Here is a 27,480-nt window from a genome sequence, read left to right as displayed (position 1 = left end):
AAGGAAAAGCACAGGTACAGAAGCACGAAGCTTATAACATGGCAGCTGGTCACAGTGTAAGATGTTTCACCATTGAACTCCAGCACCATCCAGCTACTGCTGAGACTGGATAAATTTGTATTGCCCAGAACCTTCTTCCGGAAACTTTATCCTACAGCTTATTCTTAGAAATCCTTTTAACTCTGATATGCATATTCAGAGAAGCGGTGTTGTTTTGTTTTACTGCTATTTTCTCTATCATTTGAAAAAAAACTGCCACTCTGTTGGAGAATATTATACATTTTGTCCTGAAGAGACAAGATTCATAGAATGGTTTGGGGTGAAAGAGGCCTTCAAGGATCATCTAGTCCAATTGCCTGCCATGGGCAGGGACATTTTTCACTAGATGAGGTTGCTCAAAGCCCCGTCCAACCTGACCTTAAACACTTCCAGGGATGGATCATCCACAGGTTCTCTGGGCAACCTGTTACAGTGTCTCATCACCCTCATATTAAATAATTTCTTCCTTATGTCCAATTTAAATCTACCCTCTTTCAGTTTAGAACCCTTGCCCCTTGTCCTGTCACTACAGGCCCTGGTAAAAAGTCTCTGTCTGTCTTTCCTCTAGGGGCCCTCAATATATTGAAAGGCCGCTGTAAGGTCTCCCTGGAGCCTTCTCTTCTCCAGGCTGAACAACCCCAACTCTCTCAGCCTCTCCTCATAGGAGAGGTGCTCCAGCCCTCTGATCATCTTCATGGCCCTCCTCTGATCTCACTCCAAGAGGTCCATGTCCTTCTTATGTTGAGGGCTCCAGAACCCACCCTTCCAGGTGGGTTCTCACCAGAGCAGAGCAGAGGGGTAGAATCACCTCCCTCGATCTGCTGGCCATGCTTCTTTTGATGAAGCCCAAGATACTGTTGTCTTTCTGGGCTGCGAACGCACATTGCCGGCTCATGGGCAGCATGCAGATCACTCTGAAACAAAGTGTACCAAGAGGTGTTTCAGCAAAGGAATCCCTTTAACACAAGGTCCCCCAGCAAATAGAGCACTGGCAACAATGTTCTCTTCTGTCAAGATTTCTACATGAAAAGGGGATCGCTCAATATATGGGGAAAGCCCTACAGATAAAATAAATATAAAAGTTAGCAGGCCTTCCTCATTGAAGTGTTGGAGTTTTTTTAACATTCTTTGGATGGTGAGGTTTCATTTTAAAATTTAACTTTTAGTAATCAGGGGGGACACAGGTCATTGCCCAACAGTTTGATTTTTTTTTTCCATTATTGAATTGCTTCAGTTACACATTTCCAAAAATTAATAATTAGAGTAAATGTCTTGTGTTGAAGATACAAATTTTTTTTGTCAGGGGTCAAGTCTGCACCATTAAAATAAATTAGCTTTCTAAATATTTATTTTTCTCTGTATCTGTGAGACAGCAAGGGTCTCTTCCAGGAAAAATAAAGAAAGGATAATTTTAATCAATTTTACATTGCAGAACAGAACACATACTGATCTGTTCAAAAGAGAAGTACGTTGGTCTTACTGCCTGTCTTTTATAAAAGTATTTAGAATTTACTATCAATTTTCAGTATTTTTATTTACTTTGGTAAAAAGGCATCATGATCATAACTGCAGTACAGTGTCTTAAATTTGATTTTACATATGAGAGTTTGGTTGAATATGTACTATGTGGTGCTCGTATTATACTCCTCTGAAAGAACTCTGACGGAGACCATTGTATTGTGTTCATTATGCCAGCTTTGTGACTTCAAGAAGAAAAAACAGGTACCTGAATATGAACAAGAAAAACAAAGGGTAGGAAAAAGAACAGGCAGAACAGATAAAGAATGAGTAGGATAAGTGAGTGCTTTACAAATGAAAGCAGATGTATGAAATTACAAGCTGTCGGATCAGCAACGGAAATGAAGATGATAAAGTGGTTCCATACACAGATTATAATTATTCATTTTGCCCAGTCCTGCATCTTTTCCCCATAATCCTTTTGTTGAGGGAGGAAAGGTACAGGAGGATATGAGGCTTATTCACATGAAAGAAAAAAAGTAAAACATTTAAATCTTTCTGTCCACACAACAGTCCTTTATTTTGCCTTTTATTGCTTCAAAATAATTCTGCGTTTGCAATGATCCTTTCTGGTGTAGAGGCCTGATTAATTAAAAGTATTTGTTACTACAGCTAAAGTTCTCAGAATAGTAAAGTTTGTTAAAAAATTATTTACAATTACCATTGTTGGAGGCTGTCTTTATGTTGCAGTGTGCAAGCATCATTAACAGGCATTGCTTTGACAGCTGTGGCAGATGGATTGCCTGGATTTAGATGGTGCAAAAGAAATGAAGTAGTTTACATAGACCTGCCTGAAAAGATGTCTTTAATAATTGCACTCATAATTAGATTGATTTGGGAGAAAAAAGAAAAAAAAAAAACAAAACAAAAACCGAAACAGAAGACGACAACGACAAGCAAAGACTCATAGAGTACACTTACATAGATTCAGATAAAATCAAGCACAATTATAATAAAATTATAAACTTTAGCAAAGCATGCTGAAAATTGCCTGAATAAGTAAAAAAACATCTAATAAAGTTAATGGTACATTATATTTTTAAGTATTTATGAAATCCAAATCTAGCCTTTTCCCTTCTTCCTGAACATTTCCTGAAAAGTTTCTGATTTATGAGAAAGTAAGTTGTTGTTTTCATCATTTTACCTATGTGCATATATTTGTATGTGGGCACGTGTGTGTATATGTACATAAGCACAACATAAAACATATTTCAGCAAAGAATTGTCAGAGTGGGGGAAAGTTATCATAAAAACAGGACCAAAGGTCAAATTTATCTCACAAATTATCATACTTAAATGTAGGTGTCTGCAGATGAGTGTCTGAGAGGTCAGTGTGCATGTCGAAGTGTAGAACTAGTTTTTCAAGGTCCACAGACTGTATTGCCCTGACCTAAACTGACTCAGGCAGGCTTTAGGTGTACAGATATAGAGATCTAAATGTGGAGCTGACATAAACGTCTATGACATCAAGTCAGTGGTAGGTTTAGCATTGTCCTTAATGATATTGGACCAGGCGTAGTCATGAAGCTTGCTATATGCAATGTCTTCTTTTACTCTGAGCACTGCTTGAATTCTGAGAGTCTTAATGTGGGAAAAGACAGCTGAATCTGAACTGTAATGAATCTACTGGAAAAGATATTATTTTGGAACATCAAAATAAGATAGTAATATTTCACCTTTTTTTCTCTCTCTTTTTTTTTATTCCATTTTCATTTTAGTGATTTCAAGTAATTATCAGACCTGTTTGGGACTTCTGATGCATTATCCACCTATTGGAGATGTTCACTCCCTTATCCTAAGAGCACTTTTTCTCCGAGATCCAAAGGTGAGATGCTCACTTTGTAAGTAGAGGGAATAAATCTCTGTAATAAAATTTTCTAAATACTATGAAGTTTATAACAACCTACATTTTGGGGACTAAACTGTAGCCAAGTTTCTTCTTACCTGACAAAAAAGCTGAAGGAAAGGGTTGGTAACCAAGAGTAGAAACAAGTTCCTTTACTCTTTAAAGGATACTATCCTACTACTTTGCTAAAGTTTTCCAGGTACTCTGGTAACTGCAGAGGTTTATGCTCTTTAGAATACCTTTGCTTAGTATTCTATACAGACATGTTTCATAATGAAGTATACTTTTGAGGGAAACAGTAATATTTTATATAAAAACCTAGTAAGCTCTATAGAAACTGTTATGCAATTTCATCTGTAAGACCTTTTTCGTGGGATTTTGCAGATTAATCACTGTTAATCCTTAAAGCACCACCCTTGCCCAATATATATGAATTTTGTGATGGTTTTCATTTAAAAATGAGAGTCTGCTCTTACAGCCTGAAAAGATTCACATGAATAAAATGTATAAATTCATAAATTTCATGTTACATATTACTAGCATACAGTTTCTGATATACTCATCTATACTAAAAAAAATGCGAACCTCTTGCTGTTTTAGAACTGCATGTGTATATGTGTGGTTATAATAAACAGCAGATATCCGCAGTATAGTGGATAAAGTGTTTGAGATGAAACAGTACACAATAATCTTTGCAGCACTCAGATCTTTGGCAGCTAGCAGAATTTGTGCTGCTGGTTTTGAACTGTCTTTTTGCACGTCCCATTAGTAGGCTGCCAGTGCAAAGTCTGATTTCCCTCATCTTCTTGATGCACGTCACCTTTGAAAGTGAAAATTTCATCACTTCTGCACTCTGACTGCCATCTGCAAAATTTCATTCAGTACCAATGTTTACACTTTTATGGATTAAGAAAAAAAAATTCTCTTTGTTTCTGTATCAGTTTTTTGCAGAAATCTGCATCCTTACAGCTGCTTTCTTCATTCCTCTCAGGCACAAAGATTTCTTTCATGACGACAAGTAAAGTATATCATCTTTTCAGTGTGTAAGAAAGTTTGTAATGTTAGATCTCAGGAATCTTTCCTAAGATTTCAGCAGCAGTCTGAAATCAGACTGCCCAGCATTTATTTATGTATTCTCTTAGCAAAACAAGATAGAAGTATTTTTCAGAGGGAAGATACAAATGGAGAAAAATTTTGCTAAGATATAAAGCTAAATCCAGTACGTAATCTGTCATTTAATGAACGTATATATTAAAAGATAGAATAATTACTAATTATTCAGCTTCCTCTGAAGCATCCTAGGCAGTATACAAGATATCCTACCAGCTGAAGGGGACAAAAATAAATCACCAACTTCCTGTGAAAGAAGCTTGATCACTGTTCTGCTCCTTACGCTCTTGTCTCCAACAGAATGTAGTTGTCAGGCTCATTAAGGCCTCAGTGTCCTATAAAGTAACATTCTCAGGTGTGCCTTAAACACCTTTCAGAAAAATACTGGTTGTAGTTCTTACTGAGTCTTTCAGGTAGTTCTCCCTTCACTCAGCTGAATGAGTGCTTAAAGCTCTTTCATGCAGACTGCTAGTTGTTTTGTCAATTAAAATATGATCAGTTACGGTTGTTCCTTATTTTTGAGCCGTACTTATCTGCTTGGGAAATACGCTGAAGGGTAGGAAGCTGGGATTTCCAGAGAATGAAGAGCCCTACGGGACTCCCAGCCACCTCTAGTTTTAGGTCAGTGCTTTGGGTTGAGACTGCATAACCAGATCTGGACTTCTTACAGTAAGGAAGTTAAACTGTTCTAAAGGATCACTCTAAAAGAAAAAAATAGCTCCTGGTCTGAGAAAGAAATATGTTTTCAATACTATGACTTGAGTACCCATTTCTTAGCTTTCCCCAGGTATGATTTTAAGTTTCTCTTATGTGTCTTTAACCATATGTTGGTTCAATCCAACACATTTCTGAAATGGAAGTCTTGTTATTATGTGAGACCTACACATAAAAATTTTCCAAGACCATCAAAATTTTTCATTCCACAGAATGAAAGGGAAGAGTCAATAAGACATTGTGGGTGCTGTAGGAGTCTAAAGTCAGTACACAGATTATGTATCGATATAAGTGGGAAAATTATGATACCTTTTTTTTGCTGTCTGCATAAAGATAATTCAGTTTGCCTTTATTCCCTGAGCAGATAAAATCAGATTGGAAGAAAAGACAAGATTTTAGTCAGTAGTTTAACTTGTAAGTGATGATTAGCGAATTCAGTGCTTAATGATTTTTCTTTCTCCTTTGATGTTTTCCTGTGCATTTCTTTGTCACCAGCTTCTAGTTTCTAATGGGAAATTACATTTGGTTCAGTGCAATTTAGATCTCCTGAGCCAGGGCTGAGTTGTTCTGCGTGACATTTCTTCCAAAATTTTGCTTGGGTTTTGATATGTGAAGTCAGGGAACTCTTCTGTGGGAGACCGTTGCATGGTCCAGTGTCTTATTCCATTATTTGTTGAACATAGCAAGAATGTTTAGTGTTGTTCCAAATACCTGAGAGAGGCTTGCTCTCTGCCCCTTGGAGCTTTAACTCTCAGCTGGACAAGAAATGCACTTTAGAAGTCGAAGTCATGGACAGGGACAAACAGAAATCTGCTTCTTGCAGGTTTGTTAATATATATATTGTCTTTGGGATTATTTTTGCTGCTAGGTAGATGCCAAATAATCTCACTGAGGGGAAGCTGTGGGGCATTTGGACAAAGAAAGGTCGGTGGTATAGACATAAAACTGAAAGTTTCTTAAGGAGCAATCCTGTCATAAATGGTGAAGTAGCTAAGATGGACCGGATACGGCCTTTCCATCCATAACTTCTGATTCTGGAGATAATCTGCATTTGTACATCTAATAACATCCATTGTTTCTTCTGTTTCCTTGGCCTGACATAACAGATATCTCCTCCTTAGTTGGCTTGTGGACTATCAGGAGAGCTAAACTTTGGTTTGATGAAGCTGTCGCATTTTGTTTGCTTCTTTTCACTGCAGTCATCACCAGGAGAGCAACCTAAATGTCAAAAGAAAGCTATACTTAAAAGATAGGTGGCTTTTTTTTTTTTTTCTTACAGATAGACAAATACAATTTCCTGACCTTTTGTGGAATCAAACCTTAGCAGAAGCCTTAGCATTATTCAGTAATAACAATAATACGAAAAGTAATTAGTGCTTGCCACTAATCTAATGCATGCAACGCTCTCCTTTTCACTTTGTGAACCCCACTTGGCAGTTGGGATGAGAGGACATTTTAGATACCACATCCCTGATATATTCCAGTGCCACGGAATAGAAATACACATCTCCGTAGCAGCTGAAAACAAGTTAATGCACCTGTCTCTGAAGGGGGGCCTGAGAGATACTAATTTTACAGGCATGAGTATGGATCAGTGCAGAATAATTGAATTTCAGCCTTTTCTGCATTCAACCAGCTCCAGTTCTTAGCAAAACGTACAATGAAAAGCTCAAACCAGTGTTGTTTTCTTTGCATAGGGTGATAAAGTTAACCTGCTTAGCAGAGTATTTGTTTCAAATTTCTAATCTTTCAACGGATAATTACCTCAATTATTTATAAGAAAGTACCTTCTCTGCACTTATAGTCCTTCTGAATATAGAAGTAGAACTTCTTATGGGAGAATGGGCTATTAAAACTATGTATATGTGAAATGAGAAAATAAGGAAAGTTTTTTTCTGTATATCCTAAAGCATTTACTGAAGGTGTGTCTCTGTGTATTTAATAGCCCAGGAGTGGCTAATTTTCTTCAATTTTTTCCTTATCAAAACCATTGAGCACGTTAATTTTCAAAGCAAGGCTGTGAAATTAAGAAGTAGAGATACGAAGATAGGGCAGTGGAAAAATATAAAGTGATTAAAAAACATAGTTCTAACTAGAGTTGTTCAAATAAAAAAAAAATTTAAAAACCCAATTAGAAACAAAAGTCATAGAAAATGTGAACATATTGTGTTCCTTAAATAACCAGATGTTCTTTCCTTCCTGAAGGCAGCCAGGGCTAGGAATAAAAGGTTTAAAACTATTGTTTTAAGTTAACTGTGAATTTTGCAAATCTGTTTTCACCCTTTAGCAAATAAAATTCTAATACAGCAACATAAGCAAAGTAATTTTCATCTTTGGGTGTTCTTATTTGTATGTTGTTCTGTGTTGAAGTGTTAACCTTATCACAATGACTTATTACAAAACTAAAGCACTACATAGAATATTACAGTTTTACATTGCATACTAAGAACCTGACAACCATCCTTTGTCTGAAGTATTCCTGTATTTATTCTTAATATTTTTGTAACATAAGTCTGCTTTCAGATATTTTGACGTGATGAGTTACCCTACTCGTTGAGCAACCTAGTTAGGAGCTTAATTCAGTGGAGACACCTTTTATCATAAGCCATCGATTCAAAAACAGAAGAAAGTGACTGTACATGGTTGATGGGAATTAATTTGTTAGTTACACTAATAATATTCTAGTTACTGCTGCTGATATTTTCTCAACATTGTATTTTAAGCTATTTGCTGACATTGAAAGTGGCCGTATTATAATATTAAATTCTAACTAAACCCGTGATGAAGCATACATGACATTTCAAAGAAGCCATATTAGTTCGTCATGACTCAAATTACAGGTACTGCCAGAAAACTTAAGCAATAATATATGGTCATGATCACTCATACAAAGATTTGTCGGAGAAATCTGCATTCCAGCTTTTAACACTTTTCACAATCTGAGCAATAAGTGACAAGGGGAAAACACATTACTGAAATTTTGAACCGAACTCTTTGTACGTTTCTTTACAGCTGAATTTTCTTCTTAAGTAGCTGCCACCGTCTCAGAGTTTTCTCCAAGCTAGTTTCATGTGCCTGAAAGGCTGTTGAGTTTCACTTTCTTCTTCTTCAGATAAATTCTTTTCTCTACACTCATTAACTGAGGTGCCGCTGCAGAGCTGCAACTGTCCTTTGAAAGCTGCCGTTATGTCAGTATTGTTTGTTTTGCTGTTTGTGGCAGGAGAAAAGCGGGTTTGGGGTTGTTTTGTTTGTTTGTTAGCATTGTGTGTGCAATCTGGCATTAATTACCTCTCTTTAATGACCAGATTGCAGCCAATGAGAAGTTGGGATCTGGCAGTGTCTGGGCATTAGCAGCTCATTAATTTGTACCTGCACACATTGAGTGGGGTGCAGAGTCCATTTGGTTAGAGGGGTACCAACAAGGGGGAGGGAGGCCCCGAACATCCGTTTGCTGTTTGCTTTTTATTTTCGATCATGAAGAATGTGACTGATTTTTCAGGAGATTCGCAATTATGTGTTAGGGATTTTGGGGTGTATGAAAAGTAAGTACCAGAAATCTGGGGTAATGGATATCCCAATGCAATCTGAGCTGGAAGTACAAGTAAGGTCACCTACACTTTAAAGGAGAGTTGCCTTGACAGGGGATGTGACTGATAAAGGAAACGAGGTTTTCCAGAAAAGCTAAGTACATGTCTTTTCATCTGGGAAGAAAGGAATTAGGAGAAACAAAAAAGAAATGCATTTACTCACAGTGGTTCACAGAGAACTTCTATTTGCCTTAGTTTCTGAAAGATTAAGATCTTGGATGTTTAATGCAACATAGATAGATTTTTATGAACAAAAATGTATCAGGATCTTCAAATTGACCTCTGGTTTTATAATCACATTCAAATCCTTGTAGTGAACCCAAGCATTTTGATGTTCTAACTTCCCCATTTGCAAATACAGTACGGTTAGATGTAATCTAAATACCTCACCTTGAATAAATCGATGTTTTTTCTGTAACTGCATGCTAAGCTTTTTAATGTGGACCTATACAACTAACAATTGCATATATTTTACATGTGAAAGCCATGATATTAACTTGTTCTTTGTTTATGTTCATGTTCTTAAAATCAGAAACTTTTGCTTTCCAAGGAGATAGGCCATGCTTTGTTTTAAGAATTATTGTTTTAAATATTCAGTAATTGTGTTTCATTAATAGAATAAGGTATGACAGGCAGCTATGAGTTTAATGATAAATTACTTGGAATAACCATGTTGCCATAGTACCACATAAAAATAGTAAGTGTACCATGAATTAAAAATCTTCTTCATTTTTGTACATTTGTTTCAAAACCTTCATTCCAAGTGCACCTATGCATTTTAAAATATAAAAAGGCTATGTGGTGAGTACTCATAGTACAATAACTTTCTCATCTCTCCCAAAGTTCATTGCAATTTCCCCTGATATGTTAACCATTTAGTTGCCCCACAATAAAATAGTCATCTTTTTCAAAGTATCCTGTATATCGCAAGTAATATTTAAAGGAAAAAATCGTGGAAAGTGGTTGATTAGTCATCTAGTTAAGTCTTCGAAAATGAGAAATCTTTCGAAGTCCTTCTCATTCCCTAGTATCATATGTTAACACAGTAGTCATCTATCGAAGGAGAGAGCTGTTCTCTTAGATTGCCAACCATGATGCAGTTTCTAGTATTTCTCTCTCTGTAGTGTCGTATGCACAGGCCCATTATTTGGTTAAGAACCCACAAGTATTGTATCAATGCAAGTTAAGCAGCCATTACATTTAAATATTTCAGGCTGAGAGAATTGGGGTTGTTCAGCCTGGAGAGGAGGAGGCTCCAGGGACACATTATAGCAGCCTTCCAGTACTTAAAGGGGGCCTACAGGAGAGCTGGGGAAGGACTTTTTACAAGGGCATGTAGTGATAGGACGAGGGGGGATGGCTTCAAACTGGAAGAGGGTAGATTTAGATTAGATATTAGGAAGAAATTTTTCACTTTGAAGGTAGAAAGGCACTGGAACAGGCTGCCCAGAGAAGTTGTGGAAGCTCCATCCCTGGAGGTGTTCAAGGCCAGGCTGGATGGGGCTTTCAGCAACCTGGCCTAGTGGGAGGTGTCCCTGCTTATGGCAGGGGGGTTGGAACTCGATGGTCTTCCAGGTCCCTTCCAACCTAAACCATTCTATGATGATTCTATGAAAATGGTGGGAAATAATATAGAATAAAGCAAAGCTTCCTGAACAGTGACACCTCTTATAGTTAAGACAAAGCGGTGCCACAGGTAAGGTGGTGCAGAGACAAAGGACTTGTCCCAGTTTTGTGTAGGGCTGAGTGAGATGGTGCTGCAGTCCACTCTCCCGGCACTGTTGTTCTCATCGCCGGTCTTGTGTGACCCAGCAGGAGAGCTGCTGGCCTTGAGGGCGGTCAGGAGTTCGTGGCGTGGCTGATGATTTCTGGGTGGGTGGAGAGGTGCAGAGTCTTTCAGAGGAGACAGCTAAAGATGAGTTAGGAACCATTGTTCCTACTTTCAATTAATATTAAAACAAGTATATAATAGTTTTGTATAGAACAGTAACATATGCGTTATTCAATAAATAGTCAAGGCAACTGCTTGCTGATCAGTCACCTGGACTAAGAATTGCAAACACAAGAAGAAAAAAAAGTGTTTGCATTTTTGAATCTTCTCTGCAGATTTCATAATTACACCTTTTACCAAGGTGCTTTCCCTATTAATCAGGAAGAGAAGGCATGACGTGCAGCAACATCATGTTCGGGCCAGGGGGCTGATCGGGGAAAATTTAGAAATAGGGAAGGAATTATTCTCTTGTGCTCAGCGGCACTCCTGATAACATTCACTGGAAATTCGTAAGCACTGTCATGTTAAGGGCAAGTACTTTAGAGAGGCAAGATGGAAGAGAAAGTTATTATTGGGAGCCAAAAGTTTAAACTGTGCTTTCTCTTTGAGCAAGTTGGTATCTTTAGTAGCAAAGTAAAAGCAATTCTGATTGTACTTGATGCTAAAGCAAGAAACTGAAGCACTTTAGGCTCTTAATTACTTTAGCTACCAATAAAACTTACTGCTTGTGAATTTCTTGGGGCTGTTTCTTTCTGGCTGATTGGTTTACTTCTGTTTAAAAAGTCAACTAAAGCTACTGACCCTCTCCTAAAGAGTAATGATGTTATTTATAAAATTACGCTAATAAAATGTATTTAACAGTGTTAGAGTGAGGTGATTATGGTTTTTCTCATGTGCAACCTGACAATTCAATTAATCACTTCTAGTTTGCAAGGTAGTTTATCAAAAGGAAGCACTTAAAACACTCAAAGCACTTTGATTCTACCTAATCAAAAGTTCTCCATATCATAATTTATTTATTTGACTAAAATTTGCAAAACACAAACTGTGAGTTATATAAAAATAGATTCGTAACTTTTCAATAATGTATGAAAGATTAGCTACTGAATCATATCCAATCTATTATGATGGAATTTATGTTCAGTCTCTTCTCATATAAATGTAGATATACCGCTGGTGTATTGACATATTTTTGTAGTAAATATTAATGTATTAATTGTTGTATACAAAGCTATTTGAGTACAGTTGTATTGGGGAACACTTCTCTGAAAGAGCAATATACTTTCAAGAAAGAAATGGGAATGGTACATTTTATCCTTTGCTGTAAGTTTTTATGGAAAATTAGATTTGGAGATCTGAGGTAGGACTCTTTGTCCTTCATCTTTTTAAGGAGCAGTAGCGTTCAAAATGGCTCTACAGTATCCTCATTATTGGAATCCCAAAAGGAAAGGAGTCGCTTGTCCTGCAGCATCAGGACATTAGCTTCTCTCTGCATTTTAGTGGAAAAGACTTGGGCGTCATATTCCTTCTGCTGGGGGGTGTGTGGGGGGATCTTTGAAAGAGCCTTTTTCACTCCTTTAGGGACCTTTTTCAAGTGTTTTACAGAGCATATTACGCGCAGAACATAAATTAATCTGGTTCTTTTCCACGTAGCAGAAATAACCAAATCGCACCTTAAAGTGTTCTTGTTTTTTCCCTGATATGTGAGATTTTTTGTGTACAAGCATGTATCTGGAGAAGATACAATGCTGTAAGTGTGGTTACAAGGGTTTTATCAGTGTAAGCTTTGGATAACTGCATTACTCACAAAGCCATCAGTGAGTTATGCAGGTTGTCCAAAACGAGTGCCAATAAAACCATAATGTGGTAGCTTTTCTGTACATAAAGATGTCATATTTTAAATCTCATCATTTGAAGCATTCCAGGGTTTAAAGCAAGGCTTGCTGTGTGTTCCCTTCAAAAGCCTGGATCTTTCCTCCACAATGTTGTAAAACTCCTGTTCCTAACCGTGTGGGGCTGCAAGATGCCAGAGCATAAATCTGTCACGGGGTAGGGCTGAACACTGTCAGATTTATACCTCACTATTTAGTTAATTTACTTCTTAAAACCAAGGGTTCAGCTGAAAAATAGGCGACTAAATTAAGAGGCAGATTTAAAAGGTACTTAAGCGATTCTGTTGATGCAAGGTGGGGATTTTACGCAGGTTATGAACTTGAAAGTTGGCAGGTCGGACTCTTTTTGTCTGGAATATCGATAAAAGCTGATTTGGTAGGACTTGATCTACCTGTTAAAACGCAATACGCTGTAAAACCATAAATAGAAAGAAAAAAAAAAAAAAAAGCTTTCCAATCGGCTAGGACAAGAAGCCAAAATATACAACCAGAAATTTCTTTCAGTCAAGTCACTGAAGAAGTTTTAAATTTCACTTGTCAATTTTTTTCAGTTCTTCATCTCTTGTCATAGAATGCCCATGTGAGAGAAAGCATGCGTGTATGAAGTTAAAAACAGACCATAACGCACAGTATTTAAAATATCTTCTTGGTATCTGAAATTTCTAGTTGCCAGGGGAATGGAGGGTTGTCACGTAACAAAACTGGAGATAATTTATTTCAGCTTGATCGGAGTTAGGGGGTTTCTTCCTGCTTTGACCCAATTAACTGAATTTTCTTTCCTTTTCAGTTCTTTCGGGGAATTTTTGTTGTTTTCGATTAAAAAAAAAAAAGCAGTCCCTTATTTTCTTTAGAAACAATTAAATATGATAATTCTTCATGCTGTTATTGCGTTGTAAATAATGAGTTCTGCCATTGAGACCCACAGCATCTTTCTGAAAAATGTAAACAGGAAGCATTATTCCCAGTTTGAGGATTATGGTGTTCCTTTGCCAACACCAGTATTAGCGCACAGATCTCCTGACTCCTGTGATTAAAGGAAGTTCTTTATTAGTTCTGTGCAGGATACTCTTCACATTTGCTACTTTCATACATAGGGTTGATAGATGCAGACTATCAACCTATGTTTTGGACTTGAACCACTTCAGAATTGGAAATAGCACATTACGTCCTCTAATGTATCACTGGTGGGTTTTTTTCTTTTTAGTGAGCATTTAACTCAGTGGTTCGTAGGTGGATGGAATACCTTTTGTGCTTCAGCAGGTTGCTTGTTCTGCAGAAGGTGTAACTGGGGAGGAGAAAAATTAGAAGGTGGAAGGAAAGGTTTGTTTGGGGAATGGCGTTTGCTTTGGGTGCTCTAGAGTTTGCGGTGGGTTGGTTGGTTAGTATACAAAATATTGTCATATGTTTATGCAATTTAAGCCATTGCTTTACTGTCTATGTCTAGTCATAGAGTGGAGACAGCTGCTTGGATAGCTGACTAAAGAATAAAAAGAGGAAAGGTGAAATTCTCTGTGCAGCTAGGCTTATTAGGTAATCATTAGTATGCACTTCATATTAATTATTACTACCTAATAGAAAAACTGCTGCCGAACTGAACAAACTGTATTCCTTATCCACATCTCAGCTGCTATATTTCAGCTCTGTTCCCAGTCCAAATTTTTGCCATGTTTGTATAATCTTTATTGAAGAAAGAAATATAGGTGATCTAGAAGGAAAAGGTAAACCTTTGCTGAGCAGTCATTACTGAATATAGTCATATGCTCCTCCAACTTTATTGGAAACAAGTGAAAAGGGAAAGAAAAGATTTTTAATAAAAAAAATTTAGGCTGTGTGGGAATTTTGAAAAAAATCCAATATTTCCCTGTCAGCTGAAGAGGGTAAAAATGAGCAAACTGGCTCCTTAAAAATATTTGTTTAAATAAAAAGAACAACACTGCATCATTATCCTTCTCTTTTTTTTTTATATATATTTAGTTCAGTCTGTTCTGTGGTTTAGTCTTAAAATATTATTAGTTTAGAAAAAAAAGATATACGTTTGGCAGCATTTGTTTAATATATTGAAAAAAAAACCCCTACTTTTAAAAAATCCCGTTTGGCACTAGTGAGATGATTATTTTGGTAAGCCTATTGCTGCGTGTATGTATAATTCACTGCTGCTGTTTTGTTTGGTTTTTTCTCTGTTGCATTTAGGTTATCTAGTTTCAGATACAATCTATTAAGTGGAGTATTTTTCAGTAGCTGAGGTTTTCCCACCTGTCTACCCTAAAACACCTGCAACATATGTTTGTGTAACCCTGCAATGCTTTGTGGTTTGGGCCTTGAGAAATTCCCCCAGAGCTTTTTGCTTATAAACAGCTGAGCAATTCATTTCTCTAATGACGAGTGCTTTTCCCTTGGCATTGAGGCAATAGCATGTTCACTAAAATAAGTCTCATTTTTCATCAGACATATTGAAAATCTTTTTTCATTGTTGTCTCTTATTCTGAACCTTCAGATTTTGCACAAGATTGCATTTGATTTTTTTTTCCTGTTAATAATACTGGGAGGGGTGGAGGTGGAAATACCTCAACGAAGAAGAAAGCAGAGTGTTGTAGAGATTCCTCCACTTGCACCTGCGTGTAAACTTTGACAAATAATGTGTATTCAAATGGTGAAACGTTACATTGCGGCAGTAACCTGGTTTTCCTGGTGTGTTGTAGAACAGTCTGCCTGTGACTTCTGTCACGCACAAGCCTGCTTTGCTATATCATATCTACTCCGTGGGTAACGTGATGCGATATGTCTCCGGAGGCCAGGGAGGAAAAGGGTTATACTAGGGAATTTGAGCATATGGAGCGTGATCCTTAGCTGGTGGGAATTGCATTTCAGCAGTTTATGCAAGTTTAGGGAATCTCTGCTGCGTTCGGTTTGATTCTGAGCATGGCCTCATCCCCCCACCTAGGAAAAGAGCAGGTGTGGGTATGAATTAACTCAGCCCCATGTCCCTGGAGGAGAGTAAACCCAAATAGAGGGTACCCAAGAACCTCCTGCCAGCTGTGGGAATCAAGAGTGAGTCAGTCCAGTGGTGGCTGGGAACAGAAGCAGGAGGAGGCGATACAGGACTTCAGCAGGCAAATGGGGGTTGGGGGGCATCTTTTAGGGAAGGAAGGGCTCAGGGGCAGGAATACCTCAGAGATACCTGAAACATTTTAAGGCATCTGTTCCCTTTAGGCTGCGGCTAATAACATTTTGAAGAGGTGAAGTCCAAAATCACATCAATTTCTATGTGTGCTTCTGTATCTGAATTTCATACATTGTCCTTTTAAAAGTATACATTGGGCATTCTCTACCAGTTGAAACGAAGCTTGCTCTAGCGAGAAATTAAGATTAGAAGAATTATAAAATCAACAGACTGCTCCTACAAAATGGGTGTGGGGAAGAGGGATTTCTAGTATTGGCACAGGCAGCTTTTCTCTCCAATTTCTGCACTTTCTTTTCCTCAGAAGGGGAAAAACATAAATATGTTGATCTGTATAATGTCCTTACACAATTTCATAGGGGGATTCAACAAACTCCTAATTTGAAGGGCTGATTCACTGTCATTTTAACGTTATCCTTTTCAGAAAAAAGATTTTATCTGAGGTACTAGTCAAAATACTTACATAAATTGAAAAAGAAAAGGAAAAACTTTATTTGCTTAAGTAATTAAAAATACAAGTAGGATCATTCCAAATTGCACTGTGCAGGAAAAAAAAATATGGTTACTGTGAATGTTTTAAACAGAGCTATGTTTTGCTGTAAATAAATTTGTTTAGTCTTCAATCCTAGTACATAGAATATAATATAGGGGACAGTTCAAACTGGGGGGATTAGTTTAAAATTCATAAGGAAGAGACATTGTAATCGTGTAGGTTTTCCTTTCTTCTTCTTATATTTAACTTATTGAAATGGTTAAAAAGAATATAAAATTTAAAAGACAACTACAATGACATAAAGATCATAATCTTCATAAAACCATATTTTTTGCTGTCTGAATTTCAGTTTTCAGAAGTATTTAAAATTTCTGTGTTGATACTTCACAGATACTTGTTTGCTAACTTATATGTCTGATTGTTTTTTTGTAAATAATGAAATTTTCTAAAAGGATATCTGTAGTGTTACAAAGGGAGTTGCAGCAGTAACCCTTGGTATTTACTGTCTTGCATTTCTAATGTTTTTTCAACAGCATTCTTTCTGAGGGCTTTTTTTTCACTGCATGTAACAGTACTTTAAACTGCTTCTTCCTTTGATACCTTTAAACCTCATAGGAATTTAAATAGGCCCCTGTGAAAGTAATGCTTGAGCCTCATTCATATGTTCGAGTTAGATCATTATTCCTATTAATGGCTTTAAGTGCTTAGATAGTAGATCAGCCTTTCGTGTCTTGAATTGCTTGTCATTTGTGCATAAGTATGTTTCAAGATACCGTTCCACATGATCTTTTCCTCTTTTTTATTCAGAAGCAATGTGTAATAATCCTTTTTTTTTTATTTATTGAGTGGTGGAAAAGATATTTCAATGTTTTTGCTAAGTTTAAAATATATACTGAGCTATTGGAAATAAATTGCGAAACTGGCTAGCATCTGGTAACGTGAATTTTTCAAAGGGCTGTCTTATGGCTTAGGAGTGTCTGTTCTTTTAACCATCCCTTACTCTTCCACCTTGTTGAAATGGTCATCAAGACAGGTAAAGAAAAAAGTTCTTTAATTCACAGGAGAAAAGTTACACTGTTTGATTACTTGCATAGTAGTCACAGAACCATCAGTTATCCTCATCACGTCAGTTTGGATTTGATTATCATAGAAATGCATTGAATTACCAAACTAGAGCAATAGTAACTAAAGCTGATTCATTGTTATTGCTGTCAGTTGATGAGGACTGACTTACAAGCCATATGAATGGGTAGAGTTATGCAAATATTGTTTTTATAACTGGAGAAGAAAAACATAGAACGGCCATTACAGTGTGGGTGGTAGGATAGATGAGGGGTTTTTTTAATGCTTGTCTAATAGCTTTTAGTTGTTTCATTTTTTAATGAACATTACAAACAGGATATATTTTTAAAATGTTTAATGTGTTTCCAAAGAAAGAAAATGAGACATTTCATACAAGATTAAGTCTGACTGCAGGAAACAATCTGGAAATTCCCAGCCTTAAATTTGACCTCACAAATCATCCTGGCCTTTGAAATCTACCACCTCTTTGAATCTTCTTCTCTCCTTTTGTGCACATGCAATATTTTGGTCTTTCACATGCAACTCCTATATCCTTCTCCAAAAATAAGGTTTGCAAGAAAGGAGCGTTATCTGCAGTTGTGTGGAAAATGAGAGCATAAGACTATGGATACTCTAGTCTATAATGAAATCCGGAGGGCAAAAATGCAACATGTGAAACTGAAACAGCTGAAGACTGACTCCATCAGAAATATAATGTACTTTCACCTGTGACCTACTGTTTCAGAAAGATTGCTGCGTAGTTTATTAAAACTATATTTACTACTAGCAGGACTCAAGAAGGCAGATCAGAATATAAGGCACCAGCCTATGAATGAATAAACCTTTAAAGGAAGTACTTGGAAATTATTTAGATCCGTTGTGTACAACATACCCGATCATTATGCAGAAATTTTCTATTTTGTTTTCTCTTGCTCCAGAAAAAAAAAAAGTAATATGTATATATATTTTATTTTTTTTAAAGAGCCTTTCAGTACCTTTCTGTTATTTTGGTTTCATCTGTGTGCAGATTTTTTTACTTAAAAATATTGACTTCCACGTCCAAATAATGTCCTTCAGGTTGCATTTGTTCAATCAAGATGCTTTATGCATATGCTGTAGTCTACACTTAATCAATGTTCGGTGGATTATTAGATCCAAAAAGGATGATTTCAGAACTACTGAAGGCAGCTTCAGCGAAATAGTGTCATTGTGGCAGAGGTGGAGGCTAACAAGTGGCTTCTGGTTTCAGTATTAATTATCTGCATTTTATTATAGGAGAACAGGTCTTTATTCGTGGCCTCGTGTTTTGAGCAGGGTGAAATTTGGAGAGAAAAAAGGCTCCGTGTGCCATCTAGTGGCAGGGATCAGGTTGTCTCCCTAAATTTAATTTCTCTGCTTAACCAAGACACTGCTAGTGATGCATTCAGTTTAAAAGGTTATTTATAGTTTCTCTTTACTATTACCATTTTCTTTAAAAACATATCACTTGCAGGTGGTAAAATTCTATACCTGAGCTACAGAAAGAACTCGTATCCGTAGCTGAACTTTTCCAGGAATTATGGATTTAGTTAGAAATGTTACCACTACAGCCAACAGCCCCATCGTTGTGTGGAAGAACACTATTTTCTGTGGGCACGGGGCGGACTTACTGGTAACAGTTGGTATTATTTTAATTATTTTAAGACCTCACTTTTATGTAACTGGCATTACTGCCTTGAGAAACCGAAATACTGGGAAAAGAAATTACTCTTGAAATTTCTAATCTTCATTAATAAGCATACTTTTTGTCTCTGCTTTAAATCTCAGAAAATTCCAATAAGGTACTATTTTTTAAATTTTTTTTCTTTTTTTTAGAGAAATCCAAGACCAGTGACTCATCAATTCCAACAAAATTTAGATTATTACAAAGCACGTGGAGCAGACTTGATGAACAAAACCCGGTAAGCTATTTCTGAATATGTGTTCACTGCACAAACACCTTACATAAACAAAATGTTTCATAAGTCACTTTTATCCCAAACAGGAATTAAATAAGCAGTATTAGAAGCACGTGTGTTTATTTCATGACGTTTATTTTGAATCTTTACCTTACCTATTATTACACAGAAAATGAAAGTTTTACAGATAGTGTTGCAGTCAACTCACTGGCATTTTTTTAAGGCTAAGGACATTCGTACACCATGACGCGTATACTAAAAGCAGGGGGTAAAACGTTGCCAATGTGGGTTTTATAGCTGAACTGCTTCCGATAACACATCTAATCGCAATCTGGAGTATCCATGTACCAGAAGCTCTGTAAGTTAAATTGAATTAATGTAAATCCAGTTTGAAGTACTTTTTACGAAACCTTTCGGCGCCATTCCTCCCTTGTTTTAGAAACGGTTTGTATCAATACCACTTAAATTCCTCGTCAAGCCCATTTTATCTGGTGGTCATGAGCATAGAGGTGCCTGTGCTCTTAAAATGGACAAAGGAGCAGAAATGAAAGGTAAGCAGAGTGACTGCAAAAGGGTCTTTTTTTTTTTTGTTAACAAGGCTTTTAACTTGGGAAGGATGTCAAAATTTACAGCACTCTAATGCATTATCTTCATGTTTTTGTTGTTTTATTCTTTTAAAAAATGATCTCAAGAGTTGCCTAAATTTGAAAAATAAGTTATTTGAAAATTCCAAAAGAAACATTTCCAGGATTTTGAAAAAATAAATAAAACATAAAGCCCAAACAGGAATGACACCTGTTGGAAACCTAAATTCTAAGGAAACAAATGTCCATTAAATCTGTGTAGGAATATAAATTCATTGCACACTTATGTACAGTATACATACCAAAGGAGAGGAGGAATTGTTTAGAACAGTTCAGATAGAGGAATAACTGGGATAAATTTATCTCAACACGGGAACATTTAGAGTAGGTCAAATGTGCTAAATCTGTTTAAGATTGGACTAAAAAGAGAACTGGAAAAATGTAACATTAGGAAATATTTCTGCAGTGAGCAGAGAGATGGATTAGATGAGCTACTAGGTCTTTTTCATCTTTAATTCCACAGACTCAATGATGTATTTTAAATAGGTTGGCAAATCTCTGATATATATTGCTTATTTTATCACATATAAAACTTTTTAATCCATCATATTCATATATTTGTCTCTCATCTCTCATAATGGCTACTTACTGAAGAGAGAAATGCCTTTGAGTAAGGCTTGCTTAAAACAAAACATTTTCATCTTAGCAGAAAACTGCAGAGATTGAATCATCTTCCTACTGCTAGTTTAAAAATACACCATTCACAGTCAAGGTCAATGATGCTTATTGTGATGAAACAAAATTGTTTGCTTCATAGATGGAATTCACGTCTCCTTGATACTCATATTTTTAAACTGATGCCTTACTTTTAAATGCATCTGCTGATAACTCTACAACATAATCAATCAGCATTTTTCTTCTAGTTGTTGTGCATGTCTGGTACATTTAGATGGCTAAAATGTAGACATTGATCCGTCTTTAATGGCTGTAATCATCCTTTGCATTAATATATCAGACATTTAAATGGTAAGAAATAGATACATTGTTCTTATTTTCCTGAACTTCAGCTCAGTTTTAACCTGTCTCCTCCAGAGATCTAGCACCTCGCTATTGTTCATTTTCTGAAGCTGTGATTCAGAGAAATTGCACAATAAATTTTACTTCAGAATACTTTTATTGAGACCGCCACTTGACCAGAAATTTAGATAGCATCATTATTTATTTTTCATGTATGTGTATACGTTTGTGTTGTGGACTGATCATTAGCAGTGTCGGTTCATAGCAGAGCCAAATCACACGTAGGAGCTGCGATAAATATCCTTTCTTGTTCTCAGATAATTATAAAACATTATTGCACATTATTGTTGGAAGCATTTTTTAAAATCATATTTCAGACATAACAGCTTAGAGAAGATTTTTGGTGTAAAGTGATGTTTCTCAAAAAAGGTCTTCTTCCAACCATCTGAAAAATGCAAATAAACTAACTTCTCCTGGTTTACATATATGTCAAAGCAGCAAATTAAACAGTGTAGAAGGAAAACTGATACTTTTTATTAAGCAAAATATAGCTGAAAAAGAGAAACAAGAAAGAAACAAGCTGGTGGACACAAATACACAAGCCTCTGCATAAGCTTTCTCAGCTGCATCTGTGGACCATCATGATTTCAATGACGCAGTTAGCTCAAAGTGTCCAGTGGCTTTGTTGCTTGAGTAGCCTGTCAGAGAGAAAGATTTACTTCCAGTAAATATCATTTTTTTGCACAAAGTCGAGGGGTTTTTTTGTACTGATTGTCAAAGGCTCTAGACCTAGAGACAACACAAACCTAGGACTCAACATGCAAGCCATTGTCTTCTTTTCTAAGGTGATGTTTCAGGTGAGTGAGTGATATATACCATCCCAATCTCGGTGGTTACTTACAGTAGACCAAGGGAAAAAAATATTTTCAATATACTCAAGTTTGGATTTTGAATCTCAAGCAAGTTATTACTGGTATGACCCACGAAATCAGTCATGTAATTAGATTCATTGCAAACTATTGATAACTGTTTGATATCTGCTAAGCCAGCATTTGGCATTTCTTCTTCCACCTTCAAAGCTATAATCTTTGTTTTCTGTCTGGAATGGAGAAGACATTAAACAGAAGGTCCTGTGCTGACTCTTCTGATGCCTCATATATGTGATGGAATAGAAAAAATCCTTTTTTCCCCTAAGTGTCTCTGCAATACCTTGGGGAACTGATTAATAAATGAATCTGCTAGGTAGTGGCCGCGTAAAATTTAATAGTCACGTTTTGCATGTCCTCTTCTTTAAAATCATTAGGACCTGTTCAGTTTGCTTTTGAAACCATTTGGGACTCCTGCAAGAGCATTTTATAGTTCTGAAGATGCTGTCTTTGTAGTGACTTTGTCGGTCGTTCTCAGGTGGCTACGGAAAAGCTTTTTGTAGTATTGGCAGCAATCAATAAAATGGGGAGACACAGAAAGGTCCTGTAATCGTTATTCAGCAATCATTGCTTTCCAGCTTCCATAAATTGGGAAGCAGCACGTTGTCCCAGGCTCTGCACTGCTGTTCCTCCTATAAAATGCTACGTGCTGCCTTTCTTCATCACCAGTATATAGCAGAAGGGGCCCATACAGCTTGGAGCTGTATCTCGTGAGTGTGCAGGCTCACATAGTTTCTTCTGCTTTTTCTCATTTTAACTGTATCTATTCTGAATCTAAACAACTCAGCTGTTGTTATTTTCTGGATATGTTCTATATGCGTGTGTGTATTTATATTGTGTATTCTAAAAAAACATTTCTGGAGACAAGTAAGGAAATGATATGAAAAGCAAAATCAAAATCACTTTTCCAGGTGCCTGCACAAGTTACAAGTCACCCATATTAATTCATTTGTCATTTATTTTTAGTTAAACATCCCCAAAACATTGCAAAACTATTTTTTCCCCAGTACAATGATTGTATTGTTTTTAATTACATGTATTTCTTCAAATATTTCAAACACAGCTATTGATATCACTGAAGTACAGATCAGTACAATGAAACCTCAGGAGTGGAAAGGTCTCTGTGATTGTGATATATTTCTGTGAAGGCTATTTCAAGTATTAATTATGTAAATCAGGAAAACATTGCATGAACAAATAGGAGTGGCTTTGCTGATCCCTGGGTTACATGAACACTTCCACTGGGAATTAGAAGCTTCTTTGCCTCTTTATTGTAGACAGATTAAATGATTCGACAAGTTCCTCATTCTTAATGTTGCATATAACTGAAGTTAATTAAATAGCCACTGTAGTTTAAAATAAAAAGTAACAATGGTAAGGATCATGATCCAGTATACATGTAATATCCTGAAGCCATTCTTCAGCCAAAATCACTTTTGAAATCAGGATTCCCGTTAAAAAGCGCTTGGCTTGAAACGGCAGGGCTGGGCAGAAGGTGAAGTAAAAGCAAGAGACATCTAACTCTGCCAACCTAAAAATACAGTCTAGTGTTAGTTTTGCCTGTTGAAAAAAATGTTTGGGTTTGAGTTATTTTAAATGTTTAAGAGAATTTAATCTAGCAGAAGTAAATATTAAAGCAGTCTTTGAAAGAGAAGTGCAAAAAGAGTTTTATGAAATTTTCAATGCTTTAGAGCCTGGATTGCTTTTTGCCATGTTTTCATTATTTATTTATTTAGTTATTTTCATTTGAAAAGGCAAATTAAGAAAATCAGTACAAACTTGCTTTGTTTGGGGTTAGTCTGCATTTTTCAGGGAGAAAGGGCCAAAAAAATTTGCTTGCTACCGGTTGGGAAAAACTGGTGCCACATGCGGTCCCTGTGGTTCCTGTGTGTATTCCAGTGCAACTGCAATGAAACGCCCTCTGTGTAGCGTTCACATCTTGGACTTTTTTTTTTCCCCCGTTTTTGGAGAACAATGCATGCATTGCTATGTCAGTCCAAACCGTTGGCGAGGGTGCGATGATTTGTCCTCTTCTCTTTCCAGCGCCAGTGCTAAGGCTGCCCCACTGAACATTAACAAAGTCTCCAACAGCTTACTGAATTTTGGCCGAAAGCTCATTGCTCCAGCTATGGCTTCAGGTGGGGCTGTGGGCGCTCCTGCCGGTGGGAGCAGCTTTCCTCCCCCTGCAATGCCCATCAGAGGCACAGTGGAAACCCCCCAGCACCACCAGCACCACCAGCAGCACCACCAGGCACAGCAGCAGAGGATGATGAAGTCCGAAAGCATGCCAGTTCAGCTGGGCAAAGGTAAAGGTGAAACGTGGGGCAGTGCTGCCACAGCGGGAAGCTTTATCCTACGCCTTCAGGACTGAAGAAAGTCCTTTTATTGATTTTATATCCGTGGGTATATATTTGGAGGACACAGAAAAAACAGAATTTTGTTAAGCGGGATGTCTGTGCTAAGTACAATGGCACGTTTGCCATGTAATACAGAATTAGATGTTATCTCAAAAACGTACAAATACTATAGGAAGTTTTGAACCTTTAAAAAAGTATTAAGCAGAAATTACATCAGACGTACCAAGCTACATCATTACTGTAAACATTAGCCAATTAATTTTTCGGTCTTTTAAATGCAACATATTTGTAACTGTAAGACTAATTTCATAACGTTTTTTTCAGAATATTGGCACAAATCCCATGCATAACAATATTAGCTAAATAGGAGTGAAGAAGTTAGATCAGTTACAGAGTAATTCTTAATAAATGAAATCTTATTCCCTTTAGAATGTATGGAGGTTATTTGAGAAGTTACTTAAACAATAACATGTATTTACCTTTTAATAATTTGTGGTGGCCCTCTGCACTTTCCCTGTTTAGTAAATACCACTTCTTTTTCTTGCGCCTTGTTTTTATATTTCTCAGGGACAGTTTATTCAAACAACAAAGTCACAGCTCAGTTTTGGTCGTTGTTTCCTGTACTGTGCCAGGCTCAGGGTGCGTACCTGCTTCTTTATCTTCAGCCAGGCTATGGCAGGATGTTCTTTGCAAGGAGCATGCGGAGTGATATGGCATCTGCTGCTTCTAGCAACTCTTCCTAAATAGTGGTTATAAGTTTGAGGGCTGGTGCTGGTTGCCCTGAACTATTGCATAGGATTGCATCATATTTTTCACCAGATTTGAAAGTGTAAGAGAAGGGAAATAACACTTTGTAGCTGAAGTTGATGTTCTTCCTCTTTTGTGTTGCATTCATGCGGTCCAAAGTTAGTCCTTGCATGATGCATCGCATCCCCAGCAGACGCTGAGGGGGCAGAATTGAAAGGTACCACCGTTCTTTTGAAGCAGAGAGTTGCAGACACTTCTGTGAGGGCCACTGCAGCTGCTTGGCAAAATCCACATATGCAGCTTCTCTCAGAATCGTAGAATAATCTCAGAAATTGCTCCAGCAAGGGTTTTACAGTCCCTGACACTGCAAACGTGAAACTGAAACGCAGTGAATCCTTCACACAAATCCTGCTCACTACAATGGAAGTAAAACTAGGTGTGGAACGAAATTATTTCCACAAATTTGGACAGGCTTTTTTGTTTTCTTTTTTAAAAGAGTTTTCCATCATTCCCTTATCACATTTATTATTTTTTTTTACCTCTTGGGTTGAAAAGTGGTCCTCGGACCATTATTTTCTTTCCTCGCTAAATGTGAAAAAATTGTGAAATTTGAAGCAACTTCTGTAGGTGGAATTGATTGTAGCTTAATCTTGATTTACCTGGTCAAGGATGAGCCTGTTTACACTTGTGACAACTAACATGTTGCATCATCCAGAAATACACCGGAGGCTTTCCATACAAGAATCAGAGTAAGAAGTTGTAGTTATGTTTGGTCGTTGTTGTGTAAAAACTGTGCATATATTTCTGTATCAACAGAAATATGGAGGTTTGGTAAAGTTATTAAGAAATGAAGCAAATTAACAATGTAGGACACAAAGAATGTTCGTGATAAGAGGAAATAAAACATACTGCAACGGTCTGGTATCTGCAGCTTCCTTTCACCATATTCTGTCTATCCATATATGATACAACACTTGCAAAAGTAATTTAAAGGCAACAAAATGTAAATATACTTCTTTTTTAATCGTTTGAGGAGACAGTGAGTTTTATTTTACATATTAGTGCCATGCTTTTTGTTCCAGACCTGTATGGTTACGGGTATATTGCCTGTAGTTGGCTAGAAGTTGTGAATGATGGCAGCTAACTACGTTTGCAAGTGCCGTAATTTATATTTTTAAAGAGAAGCCCGAATGGCGACTGAAATATAAAGTATCTTATAGGCTGCCCAGTGAATTCTCTCTGAAGTAAGTTTAAATGGAGGATTAGCTTAGCAAATAAAAAAATAAATCCCTATTTGCAATGACACTGTGGCAGAAACAGGCTAAAAAGACTCTTTTGAAGCATGATGCAGATACCTTTGTAAACAATGCAGCACCATCTCCATCATGCCTTGAAAGTGAGAATAACTTCTCAAATTGTGTGCAGAAGGACAGTATCGCCACCTCAACAAAGTGTTGTACAGCATCTCCAGTGAATGAGGGCGCTCCCTGCAGCTCTGAGAAGTTGCAGGTACTTCTATCCCAGGCATTAGGATTTAGTATTTAGGACATATTCACACCCTGAGAAGCTCTCATTCCACTCCTCCTGTTTGTGCTGAACTTTTTAAGTGCTTTTTTTCTTCTGCACTGCTTCCCTTCCCCCCACCCCACCCCTCCACCCCCAAACTCTGGATTCTGCTCTAGCTTTTGAGTATCTAAAAGCTATTTGTTGTGGTCTGTAACTATAAGACTCCAAGTTATTGATCAGCTGTCACTAATTGCCTTCTATTCTGTTCTTCACTGTGTTTTCAGCTCCCCTCAACCTTCTGGAGCTTGGTTGTTTAACTGAGGTAGGCAGAGGCACAGATTTAGGATTTAAATGGATAGACTTCCAGCTGATCTAACACTCACAGATGCTCAGTTGGACAGTATAACAGACCGAACTGCTGTAAATCTGATATCAAATCAGTAAAGGAAGTTATCCATTTTTATCGTATCTTATTAGTCCTTTCAAGTTTTGAATGCTCAAGTATTGCTGGTAATTTAAATTAATATGTAGAAGGTTATAAGATTGAAGAAATGAAATTAATTGCCTGTTCTACTTTTTTATTAAGTGTGAAGATGCCCTTGGTAACAAAATATCTTGCGAGACTGCCAGAATAACCCTATCCCAGTGTTAACAGCTCTGTTTAGACACAGTTACTGCTCACAAAGCAGCCGCAGTGACAGGTGTCATTCGTGCTGCCACCTCCAGGGGTAGCTTGTGTTGTGCTCTGGATGAGAGACGGTTGGTTTACATAATCGATAGTAATTCCTTCTCACTCAGAAGGTTTGGTGCTTGCTGAATTTCTTTGAGAAAAAACTCATATAATTTAGATAATGTAAATGGAAAAACAGCAGACTAATATTAAAAATAATAATAATAATAATTGCAAGCCTATAATTCCAGATGAGTCTTCAACATCACAAATCACGGTTGAACAAAGTATCCAGGCACTTAATTGGAAATTCAGTTCCTCCTAATAATATATTAATCCCATTCAGCCTGTCCTCAGCACAGAAGAAGATTGGGTATCATTAGTGATTACTTATGCAAGGTAGCCTGCTAATAGAAATGAGATTCAAATATTCTCTTGATCCTACACAATGAAGGAATACATTGGTACAAAGTTTAAATTCAAATCCTGAGTTCATTGGAATGTCAGTTGAGTTCGTTGTCTTGAA

General features: G+C 37.0%; 1 protein-coding gene across 1 annotated transcript in view; it reads left to right on the top strand.

The window, feature by feature from the left end:
• Positions 1-27,480, top strand: part of TBC1D5 (TBC1 domain family, member 5) — a 295,469-nt gene that overhangs the window by 217,918 nt on the left and 50,071 nt on the right. The window contains exons 14-16 of the mRNA XM_009888924.1: positions 3,276-3,382; positions 19,065-19,150; positions 23,718-23,980. Of these exons, the coding sequence (XP_009887226.1) occupies positions 3,276-3,382; positions 19,065-19,150; positions 23,718-23,980 (456 nt within the window). The remainder of the gene's footprint in view (positions 1-3,275; positions 3,383-19,064; positions 19,151-23,717; positions 23,981-27,480) is intronic.

This window comes from Charadrius vociferus, unplaced genomic scaffold (genome assembly GCF_000708025.1).
Source record: "Charadrius vociferus isolate BGI_N301 unplaced genomic scaffold, ASM70802v2 scaffold217, whole genome shotgun sequence".
NCBI lineage: Eukaryota > Metazoa > Chordata > Aves > Charadriiformes > Charadriidae > Charadrius > Charadrius vociferus.
This window is presented reverse-complemented; position numbering and strand designations above follow the sequence as displayed.